Source organism: Protopterus annectens, chromosome 16.part0, assembly GCF_019279795.1.
Source record: "Protopterus annectens isolate FY-2018-M chromosome 16.part0, PAN1.0, whole genome shotgun sequence".
Lineage (NCBI taxonomy): Eukaryota > Metazoa > Chordata > Ceratodontiformes > Protopteridae > Protopterus > Protopterus annectens.
This window is the reverse complement of record NC_056750.1, coordinates 124,679,015-124,702,731: the sequence shown is the minus strand read 5'-3', so window position 1 is coordinate 124,702,731 and position 23,717 is coordinate 124,679,015. Positions and strand designations below refer to the sequence as shown.

General features: G+C 43.3%; 1 protein-coding gene across 1 annotated transcript in view; it reads right to left on the bottom strand.

The window, feature by feature from the left end:
• Window positions 1-23,717, bottom strand: part of TEP1 (telomerase associated protein 1) — a 2,704,809-nt gene that overhangs the window by 2,008,785 nt on the left and 672,307 nt on the right. Inside the window, exon 9 of the mRNA XM_044058078.1 lies at window positions 19,060-19,246. Within this exon, the coding sequence (XP_043914013.1) occupies window positions 19,060-19,246 (187 nt within the window). The remainder of the gene's footprint in view (window positions 1-19,059; window positions 19,247-23,717) is intronic.

The window sequence follows — 23,717 nt, the reverse complement described above, 5'->3', positions numbered from 1 at the left end:
TGCCCCCCAGGCATAGTCTGAAGCATCTGTTGTGATAGTTTGCCTGGGTGGGGACAAGGTGAAAGGCTGACCCTTGTTGAGGTGACATGCCTGTGCCCACCGTAGAAATTCCTGTTGAAGGCAGGGAATGGGAGATATCACTGTGTCCAAGCTGTGGCTGTGTTGAGATCATATGCTTTTTAGGTACCACTGTAATTTCCTCATATGCAGTTTTGCAAATGGTATTATCAGAATGCAAGATGCCATGAAGCCCAAAGCCTGCAGAATTTTTCTTGCAGTTAATTGGGTCTTTGTTGCCATTGTTTTGAAATATTGAGTCAGTAGTAATTGCTTGTCTGGTGTAAGATAAGCCTTCTGGGCCGTTGTGTCCAAGCTGGCACCCAGGAATGTCATTTTTTGTGAGGGTACTAGTTCTGACTTCTTTTCATTTACTGTGTACCCCAGACAATTCAGTAGTTGCTTCACAAAAGCCAGATGTTGTAAGAGAATGTCTTTTCTTTCTGCTTGAATGAGGCAGTCGTCCAGGTATGGAAACATTTGAATTCCTCTTTGTCTGCAGTATGCAATTAGTGGTGCCAGGCATTTTGTGAACGCTCTGGGCGCAGTAGATAAGCCAAAGGGCAGTGCAGAGAATTGATAATGGGTTGAACCTGCAATGAAACGGAGATATCTTCTGCAACTTTGTCTGATAGGGACATGCAGGTATGCCTCCTTGAGGTCCAACGTTACCAGCCATGCTTCCTTGCCCAACATGGGAAGTAGCTGCTGTAGTGTTAGCATCTTGAATTTGGGAACCTGTAAGTAAGTGTTTAGAATTGAAAGGTCCAGAATTGGTCTCCAAGCATTTTCTTTTCTGGGTACTAGGAAGAGTCTTGAGTAAAATCCTTGGCCTTGCTCTTGAGTTGGTAGCCTTTGAATGGCTCTCATGTCCATGAGAGCTGTAATTTGTTTTTGAGCCTTTGCCCTTTGATTTTGTGGCAGGTCTGGCATTCCTCTTTTTATTGGCAAGGTGTGAAAGTGGAATCTGTATCCTTGTAAAATTATGTCTAGTACCCATTTGTCCTTTGTGACCATGTGCCAGTTGTCTGCATATAGTGCTAGCTTCCCCCCCAGGGGGGCTGACAAAAGAGTTTTGTTTGGCCAGCTGAGGTGTAAGTCATTGAGTTTGTCTTCTGGTGGGTTGAGACCTGTCTTCTCCTCCCTTCTGGGTTGGAGTGCCCCATTGCCGAGGTTTATACTGAGCTTGTGGTTGTCCTCTGCCCCTTGGGCGCCTGTATTTACCCCTCTGAGGCCTGTCAGTGGCTGGAAAGGACCAATTTTTTGTTGGCCAGTTTCTGCTGAAGCGAGGGGGTTGTACTTGTAGGAAATCTTTGACTGTCTGCATAGATTTTGCCTTATCTTCCATTTTCTTTAAAACTTCTGCTGCTTTAACACCAAAAAGAACATCCTGCTGTAAGGGAGCATCTAGTAGTTTTGCTTTAACATGATCAGGCAGACTTTGTTCCTTTAACCAGGCATGCCTACATATAACTGATCCAGTGACAGCTGCTCTGCAGGAGGCCTCTAAAGAATCAAACCCACATTGCAAGGTATGCTTCCCTACCTGCTCGGTGGCGTGCAACAAATCCTGTACTTCTTTCAATTCAGATTGTTGAGGGAGGGTGGTTATCTTTTGTTTTAACTGAGAGATCAGAAATTGCTGACACTTAAGCATATGAAATTGACAGTTTAGAGCTCTCATAGCTAAAGTGGCTGAGGTGTAAACCTTTTTCCCCCCATCTGTCTAGTGCTCTTGAATCCCTTTCTAAAGGTACTGGATTTTTAGCCATGGATGCCTTAGCCCCCTTGGGACCCTGGGAGATAGTCTCTGGGTCAGCTACTGGGCTTTTGTACAGAAATTTGTGGGAATCAGGTACTCTGTAGTATCTGTCAGGCTTGGCTGGAGCAGGAGGCAGAGAGTTAGGGTTGAAACTGGATTCTAAATAGACATCATCCACAATGTCCAAAACAGGAGGGATGGCTAGAGGTCTGTGTTGGGGGAGTAAAAGAAACTCTCTGAGCCTTTTCTTGGAATCAGAGTAATCCTGACCTACCCAGTGAAAATGTTCCCTCATAGTGTGTAAAGTTTCCCCAAAAGAGTAATCTTCTGGAGGGGAAGCTGAGGGAATAGAGTCCTCAGCATCAGAATCTTCATAAGGAGAGAAGGAATAGTCTTGGTCCTCAGAGGAATCCGAAGAAATAAACAGTTGATCAGAGGAAGCAGATTCTTCCTCTAGTCTAGGTCTTTTGTCAGGAGGAGGCTGAGAACCCCTGATAAGAGAAATCAAATCTTCAGCCATCTTGAGCATCTGTTTCTTATGCATAGGGCCTTGAACAGGAGACTGAAGTGAAGCCTTTTTCGGTTTGGAAGGAGTCTTCAACTTGGAAAACGTTTTGACTGTAAGAGTCGTCTGTCTGAAAACGCCTTCAGAAACCGATGGCGTTTCAGAAGCACCGATATCCTTGGAAGGTAAATCGTCGGTAGGGCCTGAAGTAAAAGGCTGCGTCAGCCTAGTACATTCCGTCAAAATATCTGTAGCGGTCTCGGTTTCTTGAACTGCGGTAGTCAGTGGCTGCGTCGGAGCCTCACTGATAACCGGAGAACCAGAGACCGGATCAACCAAGGCCTCGGAATCGGGCTTAGGCCTGGGCTGTCGATCCTTATCCCTGCGCTTTTTGTGCACGCCGACGGCATGTTATAATTAAATTTTCTGCCAAAAAAGTGTTGTGCGAAATCAAATTGTCTTTTAATAGTACGTTTATTAAATCTAGCACAGAAACTACAAGAAGTGACGTCGTGGTCAGGGCCTAGGCAAGGTATGCAATAAGAATGAAAATCCTTATGAGGTATTTGCTTCCCACAAGAAATACAATTGTTAACTTTTTCTGACATTGGTCTGAGGCAAGAAAAGTTTCTAGCGGGTACTTAGCTTTATAGAAGACTTCGGTCTGAAATTCGAATTCGAAAATCTCAGGAGTCGGCTGACCGGCACTTGCTAACTGCTTCTGCTTCGGGCACTGCGCGGCAAGAAAGACTGAAGAAAATGGCGTTGGTTGCAATATATGTACCCCTGGCGCACTGACGTCAGGGATGAGGCGACTGCAACCGACGTTGGACCAAGACTTTGGAAATCCGGCCGACTGCGGGACCGCCTGACGACAGGATAACCCAAGTGTAATGACTGCAGCAGGGTAACACGATGAACATCTGGGCTATAATGGACAGAAATTATATTTCACAGGAGCATGTGCATTTAATAAGAAGTTATGTACTCACCATAACATTCCATCTGAGTAGGTGGCTTCATTTGTCTGCAACCTGTGGGTCTTGGATCCGATATCGGATCTGAGCCGGCAACTTGTAGCATAGCTATGGATCCGAGCTCCTAGCTCCTCCCCTCACCCATAATCCCCTGCCAACCTCCTATGACCTCAGATCAAGTTTGCCCCTCTATGGACACCTGAAAAGGTGTTCCAACAAGCATAATAGCTAGATCAATATAACAGGACCAAGTTCTGAAGGCCAGGGGGAAGGAGGGAGGGATGGTTGCAGACAAATGAAGCCACCTATTCAGATGGAACGTTATGGTGAGTACATAACTTCTTAATCTGGAGTAGGGACTTCATTTGTCAGCAACCTGTGGGACAGAGTCCCCAGCTACCTGGATCTTGGGCGGCCATCATGGAAGGATGTTCTGGAGCACTGCAGAGCCAAAGGATGCTCTCCCTCTAGAAATTACGTCCAGTTTGTAGTGGTTAATAAAGGTATGAGATGAGGCCCAAGTAGCTGCCGAGCAAATATCATCCAATGGCAGTCTAGATTTAAAAGCAGCAGAAGTAGAGATGGAGCGAGTGGAATGTGCACGGACTCCCAAAGGTGCGGGCCTCCCAGAAGCTTGGTAGGCCAGAAGAATACATTGAGAAATCCAATGTGACAAGGTGACCTTTGAAACGGCTTTACCTAAACTGAATTTAGCAAAGGAGACAAACAGCTGATCAGATTGTCTGTGACCAGCTGTCCTATGAATATAGAAACGCAGCTGCCTGTGTACATCCAATGAATGCAGCTTGTACTCTCCTTTATTTTGATACTTAGGGAAGAAAACCGGTAAGTTGATGGACTGATTGATATTTATTTCCGATGCCACCTTGGGAAGAAAGGAGGGATTGGTCCTGAGGTACACTCTGTCCGGATGGAAGACCAAGTAAGGGGGCTTTACGGAATGGGATGGTAGTTCCGAAACTCTCTTGGCTGAAGTGATGGCTACTAGGAATGCTGTTTTCCAGGACAAATATTTGAGATTGACCGATGCGGCTGGTTCAAAGGGAGAAGCGGTCAATTAATCAAAGTCAGAGCACCACTCGATCAGTACGGATGTAGGCAACCATTTATTCAATGTTCAAGCACCAAACCAAGTCAAAACCAACACTTTAACATTGTTAACATACAAATAAAGTTTTCGTCATCAACTGAAAAAATAAAAATAGGCCAAAAAACCATGCATAAATTACTATAAACATTTCCTTCATCTACAAGCAAATACACCACATAGGTTGTATAGAGTTGAGAAGTACAGAAAAGTCCCAGCAAAGAAAAGGGGGATGGTGGGTGGGTAACCTAGACTGCAACAGTGAATACACTAGAACATCTACATTTATGGTAGGTACACAGCTGTACTATGTTCATCGTGTTTCACTGTTGCAGTCATTACACTTGGGTAGAATCCCAAAGCTGAGGTTGGGTGGCTGGGTCTAAATTGGATTTGGCGATGCTAATAAGCCCTGCAAAACTGCAGTGGCAAAGCCTGCTCTGGATTTGGAGTAGAGAGGTAAGTGGTAGTGCTTGGTGAAAGTGTGCACTGAGCTCCAGGTTGCAGCTTCTAATATGTCTTTGGTTGTTTGGTTGGTACTCCTCTGAGGAAAGCTGCTGAAGTGGCTGCTGCTTTGGTAGAATGAGGCCTAATGCCCTTAGGCACAGATTTGCCATGTTGTGCATAACAGAAGCAGATGCAGTGTCCTATCCATTTGGAGACTGTCTGCTTTGTAATAGGCTTTCCTTGTGATCCTGCAGCATATGCTACAAACAGTTGCTCAGTTTTTCTGAAAGCTTTTGTTTTGTCCAAGTAGAATCGTAGCTGTCTGTGTATATCCAAAGCGTGCAGAAGTCTTTCCCCTTTATTCTGTGGATTTGGGTAGAAAGTAGGTAAATGAATGGTTTGGTTTAAGGCCACGTTGGAGACCACTTTTGGCATGAATGTTGGATTTGTCCTAAGAGAAACCCTGTCCTGATGAAAAATGAGGAAAGGTTCCACAGCCATCAATGCCTGTAACTCTGAGACTCTTCTTGCTGAAGTTATTGCTAGGAGCAGAGCAGTTTTCCATGACAAGAATTTTAGATCAGCTGTGCTGGCTGGTTCAAATGGAGGCAGTGTTAGTTTTTCTAAAACAAAATTGAGGTCCCAAGTAGGTACTGGTGCTCTCCTAGGGGGTCTTATATTTTTTGCCCCTCTGAGGTACTGTCGTAGTAGAGGATGTGAAAAAATAGGAGGATCCGTATTGTAATGAGCTGAAATGGCAGAGGCATAGATTTTAATGGATGAAAAAGATAGGCCTTTGTCCAACATCTCAGTTAGGTATTGCAAAATCTTTAGTATATTAGGGACAAGTGGTTTGAGCCCTTGTGCCTGGTTCCAAGCACAGAATCTCTTCCATTTTTCTGCATAAGATTTCTTAGTGCTGGGCCTCCTGGCTTCCAAAATAACATCCATAACAGCTTTAGAGAAAGGTGCAGTCTGAGTGGCTACATTATCTGCCATGCTGCCAGGTTTAAGGTTCTGAGTTGACTGTGCAGAATCTGATTGTTTTGTTGTGTCAGAAGAAGAGGGATTTTAAGGTAGAGGCCAAGGTGGGCCTTGGGACAAACTCTTTAGGATTGGGTACCAGTGCTGGCGTGGCCAGTCTGGTGCAATCAGGATCATTTTTGGCCTCTCTTGTCTGACTTTTAGAAGCACCTTGGTGAGAAGAGGCATTGGAGGGAAGGCATAGACTGTCAGGCCTTTCCAGCCGAATGATAGAGCATCCACTTTCCATGCTTGAGAGTGATAAGTCCTTGTGCAAAATTTCTGTATTTGGCAGTTGTGAGGGGAGGCAAAAAGATCTATGTCTGGGCATCCCCATTTCCTTGTTATCATGTTGAACACTTGTGGATTTAGCTTCCATTCGTGAGGATCCATGAGATTTCTGCTTAGTTCGTCTGCCAGTGTATTTTTTGTTCCTGGCAGGAATTGTGCTTTCAGTTGTACCCAGGAATATTATCGCTTGAGAGGGCACTAGTTTTGATTTATTTTCGTTTACTGTATACCCTAGGCAAATTAGCAATCCTTTTACAAACGCCAGGTGCTTTAGAAGAATTTTTTAGAAGAATGTCCTTGCTCTCTGCTTGAATAAGGCAGTCGTCCAAGTAGGGATATATATAATGCAATTACTGGTGCCAGGCATTTTGTGAAGACCCTGGCGCAGTAGATAAGCCAAAGGGCAGTGCAGATAATTGGTAATGCATTGAGCCTGCTATAAATCTGAGGTATCTTCTGCACGATTGTCTGATTGGGACGTGCAGGTATGCCTCCTTGAGATCCAAAGTAACTAGCCAAGCCTCCTTGCCCAGCATGGGCAGAAGTTGTTGTAGTGTTAACATTATGAATTTTGGAACATCCAGGAAAGTATTTAGGATTGACAGGTCCAGTATTGGTCTCCAGGCTTTGTCTTTTCTGGGTACTAAGAAAAGTCTTGAGTAAAATCCTTGTCCCTGTTCTTCTTGTGGAACTTTTTGAATAGCTCCCATATCCATAAGAGCCGCAATCTGTTTTTGTGCCTCTGCCCATTGGTTTTGTGGCAGGTTTGGCATACCTTTTGGTTTTGGAAGCGTGTGGAAGTGGAACCTGTACCCCTGAGAAACAATATTCAGCACCCATTGGTCTTGGGTGATCATCTACCAATTTTTTGAGAAAAGTGCTAGCTTTCCCCCTAGGGGTGCTGTCAACTGGTAAGAGCTTGGCATTTGCAGAGGGAAGTCATTGTGACTGTTTCCTATAAGGTTGTGATTTGTTTTCTCCTCCTTTGGGGGCTGAAGCACTCCACTGTTTAGGTCTGTAAAAGCCTTGGGGCTGAGATCTGCCTCTTGGGTGTCTGTATCTGCCTCTTTGTGGCCTGTCTGACATGGGAAAGGATCAATTTTTTGAAGGCCAGTTTCTGTTAAATCTAGGTGGTTGAACCTGTAAGAAATCTTTCACCGTTTGCATTGACTTTGCTTTATCCTCCATTTTCTTTAACGCCTCTTCTACCTTAACACCAACCAAAGTATCATGCTGTAATGGAGCATCCAATAATTTTACTTTAACATGGTCAGTTAAATTTTGTTCTTTCAACCAAGCATGTCTTCGAATAACAGAGCCTGCCTGTAACTGCGGCTCTACAAGAAGCCTCTAATGAATCAAAACCACATTGCAGAGTACGCTTTCCCACTTGTTCAACTGCATGCAATAAATCCTGCATTTCTTTACTGTCAGGACTTTCTATATTTGTAACCATTTTCTGCTTTAACAATGACATGAGGTACTGTTGACATTTAAGCATGTGAAACTGACAGTTTAAAGCTCTTACAGCTAAAGTAGCAGAAGTGTAAACTTTTTCCCCCATCTGTTGAGAGCTCTGGAATTATCTGAGGGGATAGGAATTTTGGCAGTGGAAGCCTTAACCCCTTTAGGACCCTGAAAAATTGTTTCTGGGTCTGCATCGGGTTTTTTGTAAAGAAATTTGTGAGAGTCAGGGACCCTGTAGTACCTGTCTGGCTTTACTGGTGCAGGGGGTAAAGAATCAGGAGACTGACTGGATTCAGAAAAAACATCATCTACAATTATCAAGCACAGGGGGGATAGCCAGGGGCCTGTGCTGAGGCAATAAAAGGAGATCTCTGAGCCTTTTCTTGGATTCTGAGTAATCCTGGCTCTCCCAGTGGAAATGCTCCCTCATGGTGTGCAGGATTTCCCTAAAAGAATAATCCTCAGGCAGTGAGGCTGAAGGAATGGACTCTTCAGCATCAGCGTCCTTATAGGGTGGGAGAGAATGGCCCTGATCAGAAGAAGAATCAGAAGAAATGGAAACCTGATCAGAGGAATCATAATCAGTGTCTTGCCTAGGCCTTCTGTCAGGAGGGGGATGGGAGCCCCTGATTAAAGTAATAAGGTCTTCAGCCATATTAAGCATCTGTTTCTTTGGCATGGATGCCTGTTCTGGAGAATGCTGCACTTGTTTCCTTGTCTTTAATGGTGTTTTGCCTTTGCTGCTGTAGTAACCTTAATTGTAAGCTGTGAAGGTCTGAAAACACCCTCAGAAGCCAGTGCCTGCTCAGCGGCTCCGGACCCATCTGAGGGAATAGTTTCCGTAGGCCCAATACCTTTCACAGGCCTCTGTGTCTCCATGTGGCTGTCGGTTACGGCCTGTGGCTCTGAGGTAGCGGGTGTCAGGGGCTGCGAAAGCGCCTCACTGAGAACCAGCGACTGGCCTAAAAGAGGCTTCATCGTCGGTTTTGGACCTCGGATGCCTGTCTTTTTCTTTGTCTTTGCGTTTTTTATACATTCTGGTCGTCGGCTGTTCCGACGGCATTATATAATTAAATCTTAGTCCAAAATAATGTAAAGCAAAACCAACCGACGTTTAATAGTGCATTTATTGAATCTAGCACAAAACCGACAACTAGTAACGTCGTGGTCAGGGCCTAGGCAAGGAATACAGTAAGAGTGAAAATCCTTATGAGGTATTTGCTTCCCACAAGAAATACAATTATTAACTTTTACTGACATCAGTCTGGAGCAAGAAAAAGTTTCCCCAACGGGGTACTTACTTTACTGAAGACTTCGGTTCTGAAAAACAATTTTGAAAATCTCAGGAGTCGGCCGACCGGCACTTGCGAACTGCTTTTGCTTCGGGCACCGCGCGGCAAGAAAGACTGAAGAAAATGGTGTCGGTTGCAACTTTTATACCCCTGGCGTACTGACGACAGGGAAGAGGTGACAGCAACTGATGCCGGACCAAGACTTTGGAACTCGGGTCGCCTGCCGGCAGGATAACCCAAGTGTAATGACTGCAACAGTGAAACACGATGAACATCCAGAGTGACTGTGGCAGCCACTGAACCCAAGGTTTGAGGAATTAATCTTGCTGGGACTCTTGTCATTTTGAATGATCTGTCTCACCAGAGCCCTGATGCTTAGTAGTCTTTCTGGAGGAAGAGAAGCTATTCCTGAGATGGTGTTTAGTTGCACCCCTATGAAATCCAGATGCTGTGTGGGTTGCAGCTGGGATTTTTTGAGATTTATTGAAATGCACAGAGATGCGCAAACAGACATAGTATAGTCTCTTGCCATTTCTAAGTGATGCCTTGTGGCAGCAGTGAGGAGCCAGTCATCGAGATACTGGAATACTCGAAAACCTTGCAGTATGAGATGAGTTGCAACTACTGCCATGCATCTGGTAAACACCCTGGGGGCTGTGGTGAGTCCAAAGGGCAGTGCCGGAAGTGTAGAAACCTTCTGGAACTTTTCTCCATCTTTATGTGGTAATAAGCATCCTTAAGGTCTATTGAGCACATCCAATCGCCTTTTTCCAAGAAAGGAAGTATGGTTTGTAACGAGACCATCCGGAATTTAATCTAGTGGACTGATTTGTTGAATCTGCTGAGATCCAAAATCGGTCAACAGTCCCCTGTTTTTTTGGGCACTAAAAAGAATCTTGAGTAAACCCCAGATCCTATCTGGTCTGGTGGGACTTTTTAGATGACTCTTTTGTCTAGCAGCTTTTTAATTTCTAAGCTGCTGCCTCCCTTTGACTGGGTGGAACATCTGGGAGTTTTTTGAGGTTTGGAGTTCACGAACAAGGGGATTTGGTAGCCTCTGGATATTATTCTGAGCACCCATTTGTCCAAAGTTATTATTTCCAGGCTGGTAGGTGCAGAGATAATCATCCCCTGACTGCCTCCAGAGGAAGGCAATCGGGCATCCCTTCAGGGATGCTGATAGGAAGTACCAGAGAAGGATTCCCTGGACCCCTGATTTTGCATTCCATTCCGGACTTAGGGTGGCATCTTCCACTGCTCCCCCCTCTGCCTCAGGGGAAATCTTTACCACGTGAGTCATAGAAAGGCCCTTTGGATTTCTTGAAACACAGTCTCCCACTCCTCTGATTCCCTGAGTAGGGTCACTGAGGAGTAGAGAAACATATGCCCACAGCAGATAGGGTCTTGCCATCCTGCTCACTTCTGGTCAGAGTTTCCTTAACTTTTGGGCCAAAAAGGGTAGCTCTGTCAAAGGGTGCATTAATGAATGATGCTTTGAATGGCTCCACAAAGTCACATAAGTGCATCCAGGAATGCCATCTAATGGGTATGCCTGAACACGCTGCTCTGGATGTCCCTTCGGCTGCATGTACTATGAGCCTCATGGACGAGTTGGGAGATGGATTCAAGGGTCGCAAGCTGGGAGGAGTCCTTATCCTGGACCTCCGCAGCTACTGCTCGTGTCAGAGTGTTAGAAAGTTCCTTAATTAAGTCTCTTTGTAACCTGGTAAAGTGTGCCATATAGTTCAATGACCTTAACATAAAGGTTGTTGAAGCATAATCTATCCAAGGTCCTAGACTCCTTGTTAGGAGGATAGATAGTGTGACTCTCTTCTGCGAGTTCTTTTTTGGTGGCTGCTGCTACCACCACAGCATGAACAGGGATTCCTTTGGACCAATGTGGTTTCTCCTTTGGTGCAGACAAAATACGGCCAGGCCTTTTGGGAATCGGCTCTATGGCGTCGGGTATCTTCCAAGCCTGCTGAGCAATTTCACCAGTTCGTCAGCAGGCAGAGAAATCCAAGAAGTGGAGGGTTGGGCATGAAAAGCATACCCACTATGGAAGGTTGTGTGGACAGCCAGTCACTCCTCTGTTTCAATATTTCAAGGATGTCCCCAAAGGAAACATCTTCAGTGGGTGACTTTGGGAAACCTTCACCTTCACCAAAGTCAGTATCTTCAGTATAAGACTCCTCTGGGGAGTCGAGGTGCTTACTCTTGAACTTCTTCGCAGGGACTTCTTCAGGGGAAATTCCAGAGACGTTTCTGAAGAGGTAACCACAGGGTGGGTGTTACCTGGGGCTTGTACGCCCCTCTGTCTGGGGTATGAGGTCAATGGCAGCTCCGGCCAAGAGGAAGATATTTGCCTTGACAGGGAAGCCAACGACTGAGAATCCTCAAGAGATAATGCCTTCTCAATGATATGGAAGGCAGCCCCCACCCCCCCATAGAGGGGTGGGAGCCCGGAACCAAAAAGGACTACTTCGGAACCAGGGTCACACCCCGCACCAAGGAGACTGCCTCCGCAACTGGAGCCTAAGTTTGAACTACAAGGGCTGACGCTCCAAGAGGCATGGATGGCTCAGAGGAGCCGAAAGAGTACCATGCATCCTGGAGCCGACCATCGAGTCCTGACCCCGGGAGTCCCCCAGTGCAGAAGACCTGGAAAAACTCAAGGCTGTAGTCAGAACCAAAGATGGAAAGGCTGCTGGAACCAACTCAGTTGGACCCGGGATCGTCAGAAATGAGGACTCCAAGGGCTCCGACAGAGTTGAAGGAGTGTATGCAGGTGTCATGGAATAAGCAGTTTCGATGCTGGATTGGCTTGGAACCGAACGTAATTCTCTTGCCACTAGGAACTGGTCCAATAACCTCATAATGCCCTGTTCCGATAAACTTTTAGTAGACATCACTGATGCAGTGGAAGGAGATCTGGACCGTCTGACTTCCACGAAATGGGTGTCCTTAAAGGGGTCCACAGAAGGAGAATAAACACCATCCTTGGTGCAGTAAACAGATCTGAAGTTTTCGGTACCGATGGGTCAGTCAGAGCAGAGGTCGAGACATCAGAGTGTTCCAAAGATGTCTTACCAGGCACCGATAATTCTCCCGGTGCTGAAGAGCTTTTCGGCACTGAAGAAGTTTTTGCAATTTTTCTCATCACTCAGTTCCAAAGAACTTGGAACCGAGGAAGGTCTCTTTTTTGAACTGTAGGAAGAAGTTCCTACTTCCACAGTTTTCTCTTTAGATCCAGAAATAGCCTTGCTGAAGGGAGATTTTAACAGGCCTTTCAACAGAAGCTGATTCTTCCTTTCCATAAAGGTACAGGAAGAAAACCAGTGACAAATAGCGCAATTCTGTTACAAATGTATCTTGCCTAAACAATACACACACAGGGTATGCCCGTCAGAGTTGGGCATTTTCCCTTCACACTTAGTACATCTCTTGAAACCTGAAGAGCCCTTAGGTTTCATTGGAGAGTGCTTCTTCTCAGACATATTTAATGGAAGAAAAGGCTAGAAGAAGAGGCTAGAAGAAGATATAAGCAGAGACATATTTCTTTTTTGGAAGGCATGAGGAAAGCAATACCAACGATGGTAAGGAGAATACCCTTAGGATAAGTGAGGGGGGTTACCAACAATGGTAAGGAGAAAATACTTTACAGTAAGAGAAAAACTACAAAGAGGAGCGGGTAGATTAGATAGGGTTAAAAAGGTAGATACAGTTAACTACAAGAAGTTTTTAGGAAGATAGATATATACATATATATATATATATATATATATATATATATATATATATATAAATAAGTTTATAACTCACAAACATTCGCCAAGGCTCAGGAGATAATAAAGGCACATCTGGTCTGTGACAAGCCAAATGAGATCTGAGGTATTCTCTGTCAGGAGCATTATGGATAGAGCCAGGCTCAATAGTTTGTAGAGCGCGAGCTGGAAAATAACGGCAGAGTCAGTTCCGAGGGTTCGGAACTGAACCCACCACCGTCAGGGATTAGTTGAAGCTTAACAACATCAGATGAGATGGCATTCCTGTGTAAGTCTGGAATTTATGAGGGAAGAATATGATTAAGACTTGGAAGGTTTTGTTTAATAGTATTTTACCAGAATGGGAAACAACAGCAGCTTGGAATAAAGATGTGGTGACTGTATTATCCAAAGAAGGCAAAAAAAAAAAACATCAGACCAGTTTCCTATAGCCCCATTTCAATTTTAAAACCATGATTAAAACAGTGCTTATGTCTATGTTAACTAAGAAAATGGCAAAGGTGTTGCTCAAATTAATATATATGGACCAATGTGGTTTTGTGGAGAGGAGGCAAACATCTGACAATACTACTAGAAGAATGATGATCCAGGAGGAAGTAGAATATAAAAAAATATATATACTTCTGCTGTAGTTGGGACTCAATGCAGAGAAAGCATTTGATTGAATAAGATTGGATTTTATAAGCAGAGCAATGGAGGTGTCTGCATTCCCTGATAAAATAACAGTTAAGCAGGAGGATATATGAAGGATCGGAGGCAAGAATTAAGGTGAGTGTGTTGCTCTCTGATAAACTGTATTTGAACAGAGGAACCAGACAGGGGAATTTTATTTATTTTTATTTTAAGTTTGATGACCAGGGAAGTCCACTGGGCCATAAAAAGCCTGTTTTCAGTGAAGGCCCTGGGAGGAAAAGCTCCAAATTATTGCAAATTACATGTTACAAGTTACAAAAAATTAACAAAGATTCGTACAGAACAATTAAACATTTGCAAGACTAATACATTATGTAATAGGCACTTAGTGAGTTAATATTTAAAACATACGGTTAAGTTGAGTATTTACAGAAAAGACATTTTTGTCAATAAGCTTTTGGTAAGTTAACATTTAAACAAATTGCTAGTTATCCTTTGCAAGTTAGGTGAACTATTTTGAATGGAGAAAGTACTAGAATATTTGTTAATGGAAAGTATAGTACATTAAATAGCAGAGAGAAAATCAGTCCCAGGTACAGGAGAGACTGTTTTAGGTTGAGATGAAGCAATAGTAGTGGTAACTGGTGATAATTTCAGTGCAGGGTAGGAGAGCGGTTTATGTTGGAGCGTGACATGGGCATTCCCATTTGGCTGATAGATGAGGGAATAGCTGAGATATGAAATTTGTAGGGTTTAGTAGGTTGCATGAGGGGGGGGGGAGAGTTCCATTGTTTTGCTAAGGAGTAGGACAGCAGTAGATGGCCAGGAGGTCGTGCTGGTTTGTGGACCTGAAGGAGATTTTGGTTAGTGGATCTAAGTGGGCAGTTGGGTATGTAGGGTTTTAAGGATGAAGCGAGAGATTTGCAGTTTGCAGGTTTAAAGATGGTTTCTGGGCAATGGTGAGTTGTAGGTAACTGAGGTAGTTGGGTAGTTCAAACCAACTGAGGGTGAGAGGAGGGAGTGGTAGTGGTGGGATGAGTTTTTGAATTGGTTGCAAATTTGCAGATTTTGTAGTAGCAGGATTCAAGTTTGGATCGTAAGCCAAGGTGGAGATTTATAAACAGAGGGTCACCATATATAATGGAGGGGAGCAGGAAGATGGATGCCAGGGTTTGATGGTAGCGGGGCTGAAGAAGTGGTTGTGTCTGCAGAGGAGACCTATCTTTTGGTGTGTTTTTTCTTTGATTATGGAGTGGATGTGGGTATCAAATTTTAGTTCTTCATCAATGATGATGCCGAGAAGCTTGGTGGTGGGAACAATTTCAAGGGGGGGTGTTGTTCTGGCTCTGTACGGTGAATGAGGTTTTTTCAATAATGGATTTTTTGGTAGGGCAAAAAATCATTAGTTTGGTTTTATTTGCATTTAGAGCCAAGTGGTTGGACTGCATCCATGTTTCTGTTGTAGAGAAGGCTAACTGGGTTTTAGCTAGGAGGGTTTGAAGGCTGAGCAGATGATAGTTGAGTCATCTGCATACTAGATGACAGACGATTCTGGGATGAAGTGGTGAAAGTTGTTAATGAACAGGTTAAATATTAGAGGGCCAAGAACGGAACCTTGAGGGACACCTGTGGGTGTAGGTAGGACGGGGGAGGTTGATGTTTTCCATTGGAAAACTTGTTGGCGGTTGCACAGGTAGCTGGAAAACCGGGCTATGGTGGTGGGAGAGAGATGTAGGGTGGAGAGTTGGGATATGAGTAGGGAGTGGGAGATGGTGCCAAAGGCCTTTGACAAATCTAGAAATAGCGTGCATACATATTTTCCCGAGTCGAGTTCAAGGTTGATGATTTCCAGAAAGGACAGAAGGGCAGTCATGGTGGAGTGGCCAGGGCGGAAGCTGTATTGGGTGGGAGAGAGGAGATTGTTTTGGGTTAGGTGTATCATGAGTTGTGCTTGGAAGGTTTTCTCTAGAATTTTAGAAAGAGGGGAAAGGATGGCTATAGGCCTGAAGTTGGTTGTGCCAGCATTTTTGCCACCTTTGTGGAGGGGGATGATGTAAGCATGGCACCAGATAGAAGGGATGTATGATTCTTGTATGGATCTATTAATAAGAATAGAGATGGGATAGGCGATGCTGTCTGCAGATTGTTTGAGCAAGGTAGGTGGAAGATGGTCAAGTGCACTGCGACAGGGTTTGAGTTTGAGGAGAAGTCTTTTTATAGTGCTTGTGGGAATGGGAGTAAGGCAGAAGGGTGTGGAGGGGGTAGGTGACTGGGGTGGAGGCAGGAGGGGCTGGGGGAGGGAGGTGGGAAGGAGGTGGATAGTCTGGCTATGCAGTCTATGAAGAATGAGATGAACTGGGTGGCTGTGTTAAGGTCAGAGAGGGTGGGATTAGGACAGGGGTTTTCTTTATTACCAGGGTGCAGAATGGATGGGATGGAGTCCCAGAATTTTTTGGGATTTGTCGAGTGAAAGGACTGGAGTTTGGAGTAGTGGGCTTTGCAGACTTTAGTTATTAGCTTTTTGTGGAGTTTCGAAGTTGCTTAATTCTAGGAGAGAGTTGGGGTTTTTATGTTTTTGATATTGTTTCCATTTTTTGCCCCTTTGTTGCATGGCTAGTTTAGTTTCTTTTGATAACCATGGGCAGGGATTGGTTTTGATGCATTTGGATCTCCGGGGGGCTTGCTGGTTGAGGAGGTTCAGGAATGAGTGGTTAAAATAGGATACGGCATCATCTAGTGAAAGGTTTTTTAGAGGGGACCAGTTAATATGCTTTAGGCATTCAGAGAAAGTTAGAGGTTTAAAAGAGAAGAGGGTGCGGGTTTCAATGTAATGGTGCTTTTTTTTTGTAGAGGAGATGGGAGCCGGTCTGCAAAGACAGGTAAGTGATCACTGAGAGGATCTGGTATTATTCTAGCTTTGGTGATAAGATTTGGGTGAGTTAGGATCCAGTCAATGATGGTTCCAGAGGTACCATCTTTATTTGGTCTGGTTGGTGAATTAATTAGTTGGGAGAAATTGTACAGGTTAATAGCGTGGGAAGGAGCATCAGAGTTAATAGTGGTCTAGTTGATCTTGGTATCACCAAGGATATAGGTTTCATTTTTTATGTGACAGAACCAGGATAGGATGTTTTCAAGTGTTTTGATGTTATCACCAGGTGGAATATAGAGGGCAGTGATACATATGGATTTGTGGTTGTTTATTTTTAATAAACCTATTGTAATTTCAGCATTGCCAAAGGTGGTATCCTCTTTCAACTTTATTTGCTTAATATTTATAGACATTGGCAAAGAAATAAAGGACTCAGAAATTCAAGGATATAAGTGGTATGGTAATCAAGAAAAGTTGGCTTTATTTGTAGATGACATTGTTTTTTACTTGATTAATTCAGAAAAGGACATTTTGGTGTTATGGAACATTTTGAGACAGTTTCACGTCTTTTCAGGCTATACAATTAATGAATACAGAACAAAGGCTATAGCAGTATCCACACATGAATTTGTTTAGAAATCCCCATATTTAAGGGAACACAGTAAGATAAAGTATTTATGTGTATGGATAAAAAAGGATTCTGTTGCGGCAGCTAAGGATATGCGAGAAAGACAAAACAAAAGATAATACAAAAACTGAGAAAATAGAAGCTCTTCTTTATGGATACGGATATTAAGATATATGTCAAGCATATTTTTATCAACCAGTGGAGAAGTTGAGGACAATAATTAAAACAGCTGTAGAAATTTATTTGGGAGGGGAAAGGATGAGTGTTAAGAGATAAGTTGATCCACCCTGTAAAACAAGGTGGTTTAGGATTACTTGATTTGAATGGATACTTTAGAGGTATGAAGTTATGGTTCACATACCTAATGCAAGCAGAATGTTACAAATAAAAGTGGAAAGGGATGATGATGAAACAAATAAGGAGAGAGTAGAATTTTGGATATAGATACATAAGGAGAATAACAGCAATCATACAGAATATTATATTCATAAAGTTGTAGAAAGTATTCTAAGGATTAATGCTAACATGGGAATGGACAGAAAAATTTTGCCAGTAGAGATGACTACAAGTAGTGGTATAGAAAAGAGGCAAGAAGAGGCTAAAATTTACTGAAAACATTGGAAAAAGAACCAAGGTTAGAGAGAGAAAGGTAATAGAGTGGGTTGAGGACAAAGAAATGCTTGGACTGCAGGTTAGACATTGCCTTCCCTACCAGGGATTGATAGCATATAGGCAAAGAGAATGGGATAGGGGAGTGCTATGCAACAGATCAGCCCTAGAAGAGCTTTTCGTCAAGTCTAGAACAGAAGCTGCTGTTTAAAAAAGTGATAATTGGTAAGGCATACAAGAATGAATCAGAGGAGGTTAGAAAAGATTGAGAACAGACATTGGAAAACTAATTCACACAGGAACAATGGAAAGATGTCTGGTCTGCATGGCTCCCAAGGATGCAAAGTCCAGAAGGTTTAGGATTTTTCCTTTTTTAAGTGTTTGCATAGGTACTTTTATATTCCAAGAAGACTTCAGATAATTTTCCATTAACAGATAGTAAATAATGACAGTGTGATGGAAAAAGTATATATTAAAAGAGCGAACAATCAAAATTTCGAACGTTCACATGAGCAAAAAATGCAGCAACTCGAAAATGTTGTTGTGGGGGGCTGCACCCCCCCCACAACCCCGCTAAATATATATTCTAACTCCGAGATCACACTACAGTGAAGAAAGGGCAAATATTCCAATCTTCACTGTACTACAATAAAGACAAACTTCGAGTTACTGCATTTTCTCTCAGATGAGCGTTCGCTATTTTGTTTATTCTTTCTTTTAATATAGACCCGATGGAAATGAGACAGTTAAACTGGCATGTTTTTTGGGAGTGTAATCAGTTGGCAGATTTTAAAAATTCCATGCAGAGTATCCTGTCATTAATGGTGGGGAAGCAAATGGCTGTAACTAAGGAAATTATTCTTTTGAGCTGAGACACAGGTTATGAGTTATCTAGAAACAGTAATGCTTTAATAAGTGTAATGCTACTGGCTGCAAAAAAAGGCACTTACTAGAAAATGGAAATCAAAATCTAAACCAAGTGTAATTGAAATACTGAATATTGTACAGGAGAGGAAAAAAAAAGTTAGAGGTGGGACCTTTAGAAAAGGAAGGAGCAAATTACATAGAAATAATACATGCAGAATACTGTTCGGGAGGAGTACTGAGGTTTAAGGGAAGGCAGGAACTCAGCAATTTATATAATGTCAGAGTGAATAATTGGTAAAAGAAAACATGTATGTAATGTACAGTGCATGGATATGGCAAATGTTAATATGGTTTGTTTTCTTTTCTACTAATCTAAGTGTGTTACATCTCAAAAGTGATAATTTAATAAAGGAGAAACGGGACAATAACATCATTGTGGCTCACTCTGTTATGCCTGGCATCTATTTGAATTTTTTTTGCCTGAAATGCTCTCAGACCATATACCCTCTCCTCTTTCCTCCCTGCCTATAAGACCCTCTCATGTACTCCTCATGCACACACTATGCAGAAGCCAAACTACCATGCACTTAACAGAGATCTCTTGCTCCTGGGATAACTACAGCAATTTCTAGTTAAATATGTTTCAAAAGGTAATGTATTAATGTACAGTCAAAGGTCTCCCTTACACTGCCACAGACATTCAGTCTCAGTGAAACAGCCAGTGTTATTTCTGTACCTTGCCTCTATCAGATTCCGCTTTTCTTGCTGAAGCAATCTGTAAATTTGAGGGATAGTCATGGCAGCCCGCAACTCATTCCTTTTCCACTTATGTTGCCTTAAACGTGTTGTTAGTACTGGGTGTTCCAGATTAATTTTTTGGAAAATTCGACGAAGGATTTCCTGATTTGGAGGAATTTCAGTCACTGTGGAGTCAAGGAAAAAAGAGATGAGAAAAATATGCCTCTAAAAAATTAAAACTCAATAAACATACACTCCCAAATCTGTAAAACTGTGGCACATTATTACTTCCTAACATCACATAAACACACAGATACATGCTTTAAGTTTCCAGTTTAAGAAATATTTAATGGTTTATATTAAACACTCCTTGTACAAAAAAGCACTTTTGTGAGGAAGCAAGTAGTAAATACAATAGCAGTCAAAGGATTCCTGCCACCCCCATGAAAAGCTGCTGTTCCTCATCTTGTGTCAGCCAGTTCATGTTCGAACCAAAAGCCGCATTACCCCACGCGATCTTCAGTTACTCTAGTGAAATGCTTGCACATTATGGTACCAAAACACTGTCATAAGACAGACAGTGGAAACGAAAATATATATGTTACTCAAAGGAAGACTGGAAACTGGTACATTATAAATTATAGCTCAATACACAAAACAGGCATGCTATTGCAACACAGTTTGTTCTGAAGTAAAACAGAATGGTATGACTACAGTCCTTTAGAGGGTGAAAACACAATCATGGATATGTATAAATAATCCAAATAGAAAATAAGATGGAGGAATACAGCAAAATGACAAGAAAGAAGATATGACCTACATAGGAATGGGAGACATAATGGGGAATGGGACAAGCATGTAAAATAAAAGATGCACAGAGGTTGGACAGTAAGATACAAGCTGTTAAAATGTTTTTAGTCCCTTGAGTTTTATACACAGGTCAGGCTTATTTTTATCAACAAGGGGAGAAGCTGAGGGTGGCAATTAATAAAGAGCTGAAGGAATTTATCTGAGAGGGGAAAACAGCAAGAGTCAGTGGGATAATCCGATTCTTCCAGTAGAATAGGGCAAATTGGGATTACCCAATTTGAAGGGGTATTTCACAGCTACACAGTTAAGACTCCTATAAGTATCACAAGCAGAAAACTATAATTCTAAGTGGAAATGGATGATGATAAAACATGGGGGAAGCTCAAGAAACCAGAAGATCCTTGGATTTTGGATGCAGGTCTTTAAGGAGAAGAGCAATAATCGTGCAGAATATTATATACATAAAGTAGTAGACAGTATTCTAAGAACTAAACCAACATGGGAATGGAGAAAGGAGATTCTGTTGATAGGAATGACTGCAATTAGAGATACAGACAATAGGCAAGAAGGGCCAGAATTTACTGGAGAAAATTGGCAAAGGAACCATGGTATTGGAAGCAAATAACTAGAGAGGGAAAGATGATAGAATGGGAAGATGCCAAGAATGTATTTGGACTGCAGATTAGAGACTGCCTTCCCTATCAGGGATTGATATCAGAGTACAGGCAAAGAGAAAGAAATAGGAAGGTCCTAAATGAAACACCAGCACTGGTAGAGTTTTAAATAGAATCTAGAACAGAAGCTGCCATTAAAAAAGGAAGAATTAGTAGAGCTTACAAAATATTGCATGATAACTATAAGAATCAGAGGAGATTAGAAAGGTTTGAGAAGAGACTGGATAAAAAAATTCACAAAGAAACAATGGGAGGATATATGCATGTCTCCCAAATATGCAACAAAACCTCGAAGATTTAGGATTTGCCTGCAAATCTTTACATAGATATTTTTATACCCCAAGTAGAATCCAGAGAATTTTTCCTCAGGCAGACAGCAAATGTTGGAGGTCTGAAGGGGAAGAAAGTGGTAATTGGGAACCTATTTTCTGGGAGAATTGTGAGTTGGCAGACTTTTAAGGATTCCCTGTGGGATGTTGGGTGAGCAAATTTGTCTGACAAGGGAGATGATTTTTCTGAGGTATAACACAGAATCAGAAAGTACAGTTGTGTACACTTACCATACATGTAGATGCTTGAGTGTTCTCACTACTGCAGTCATCACCACTGAGTTATCCATGCTGTGGTAGCCCTCAGTTGGTCCGAAAACCCGAGTCAAGGTTTTGTGTGCCGGCTTCTGTAGCTTGCTGGGTGAAGTCAGGTCATCCGAGTTATAAAGGAGAGCAGGTGATGCCAATCCCTCAGTTTTTCTTGCCTTAACTAACCAAAGAAGTCCAACAGAAATATGTGTGTCTCTAAGGACAGCAGATATCAGGGAGAAGTAGCGAGGGAACCTGACTGCAGCAGTGAGAACACTTGAACATCTACATTTATGGTAAGTGCACACAACTGTACTATGTTCTTCATTTCTCACTGCTACAGTCATCACCATTGGGAAGATTCCCAAAGCTGAGTGGAAGGGTGACAGAAACTTATGACTGGGAGAGCATGCCCTGCAGAATTGCAGAGGCAAACCCAGCCCTAGCTTTTGAAAATAGATTCAGATGGTAATGCTTGGTGAAGGTGTGGACTAAAGTCCATGTGGCAGCTTCCAGGATGTCCTTGGTGGGTACCCCTCTAAGGAATGCTGTGGAAGTAGAGGTTGCCCTAGTGGAATGGGTTCTGATGATCCTAGGGGGAGGTTTTCCATGGAAGGAGTAGCAAAATTTGATGCAGAGTGCTATCCATATAGAAATGGTCTGTTTGGATATTGGTTTCCCCTGTCCCCTTTTTTAAAGCTGACCAAGAGCTGGTCAGTTTTCCTGAATGTCTTTGTATGGTCCAGATAAAATCTGAGTTGCCTGTGCACATCCAAAGAATGCAGTATCATTTCCCCCTTGTTCTGATGGTTAGGGAAGAAGGTGGATGGACTGGTTGAGGGTAACATCCAAAACCACCTTTGGCATGAAGGAGGGGTTGGTTCTCAGGGAGACCCTGTCTGCATGGAAGATGATAAATTAATGACCATTAAAGCTTGAAGTGCTGACACTCTCCTGGCTGAAGTGATAGCTAGGAGAAAGGCAGTCTTCCAAGAGAGGTACTTTAATTCTGAGGATGCTGCAGGCTCGAAGGGGGCAGAGTAAGCTTTTCTAAAACACAGTTAAGATCCCAGGCTGGTGTGTGCTGTCTTCTGGGAGGCCTGATATTAGAGGCTCCCCTAAGGAATTGTTTGATAAGAGGGTGGGAGAACAATGGCTGTTTTGTATCAAAGTATGCCAAGATGGCAGAGGCATGGATCTTTATGGAGGAGAAGGAGAGACCCTTATTAAGAAGCTCAGCCAGATTATCTAGAATAAGAGGAATGGAGGGCAGATGAATGTCTGCCCCCTTGGACTGGCTCCAGAAGCAGAATCTTTTCCATTTTCCAGCATAAGATTTTCTGGTGCTGGTCCTTCTGGCTTCTGTGATTATGTCAAGGACTTGCTTGCTTAGCATAGATTCCTTGTTTGTTATGGTAGAATAAGCCATGCTAAGAGCTTGAGTGTTTGAAAGTCTGGGTGCAGCATAGTCCCCCCCCACCTGGGGTAGCAGGTGAGGTATCAGAGGTAGCTGCAGTGGGGGCTGGAGAGCTAGGCTGCGCAGCAGTGGGTACCAATGCTGTCTGGGGCAATGAATATTGCTTTTGTTTTTTCCTCCCTTATTTTGATTAGTACTTTTGGAATGAGAGGAAGGGGTGGGAATGCATACACAAAGAGAGTATTCCAAGGGAAGGTCAGGGCATCGCCTTCCAGGCCCGGTGATGGTACTCCCTGGTGCAGAATTTTTGTACTTGGTGATTTAAATGGGAGGCAAACAGGTCCACTTGGGGGTCCCCCATGTGTGGGTAATTTACAGAAAAATGTCTCTGTGGATTTGCCATTCATGTGGGTCCAGCAGGTTTCTGCTTGAGTGGACTGCTAGGGTGTTGTTGATGCCCGGTAGGTATTGGGCTATAAGATCTAGTCCCATGGATGAGGCTGCTAGTCACAGGTTCATGGCTAGTCTGCACAGGGGGTAAGATTGAGTCCCTCCCTGATTGCTGGTGTACCACATGACTGTTTTTATGAGAAACCCCCCTGGTCTGAGGTAAGGTTTGAAGGATGCCAGAGAGTTTTGCACTGCTATCATTTCCTTTTGGTTGATGTGCAAGGGTAGTATTTGAGCATCCCAGAGATCCTGGGCGCATCTGCCTTCCAGGTGGGCACTCCAGGCCATGTTCGAAGCATCTGTAGTTATGGTCTGGTCTGATGGATGGAGGGTGAATGGAAGTCTCTTGTTCAGAGCACAGGCCTGGGCCCACCAGAGGAACTCCGATCTTATGCAAGGGATCACAGGCAGGGAGGTGTCCAGAGGTTGAGAGTGTTGACACCATAGGTTCTTTATGAAAGTCCAGTTTTGTACCTACCATAAATGTAGATGTTCGAGTGTATACCCTGCTGCAGTCATCACACTTGGGTTATCCTGTCGTCAGGCGGTCCCGCAGTCGGCCTGAATTCCAAAGTTCTTGCCTGGCGTCGGTTGCCGTCGCTTCTTCCCTGACATCAGTGCGCCAGGGGTATATAAGAGGCATCCAACGCCATTTTCTTCAGTTTTTCTTGCCCCAGATGTCAGGTGACCCCCCCAAAATGGTGGTCAGTAGATAGTACCAATAATA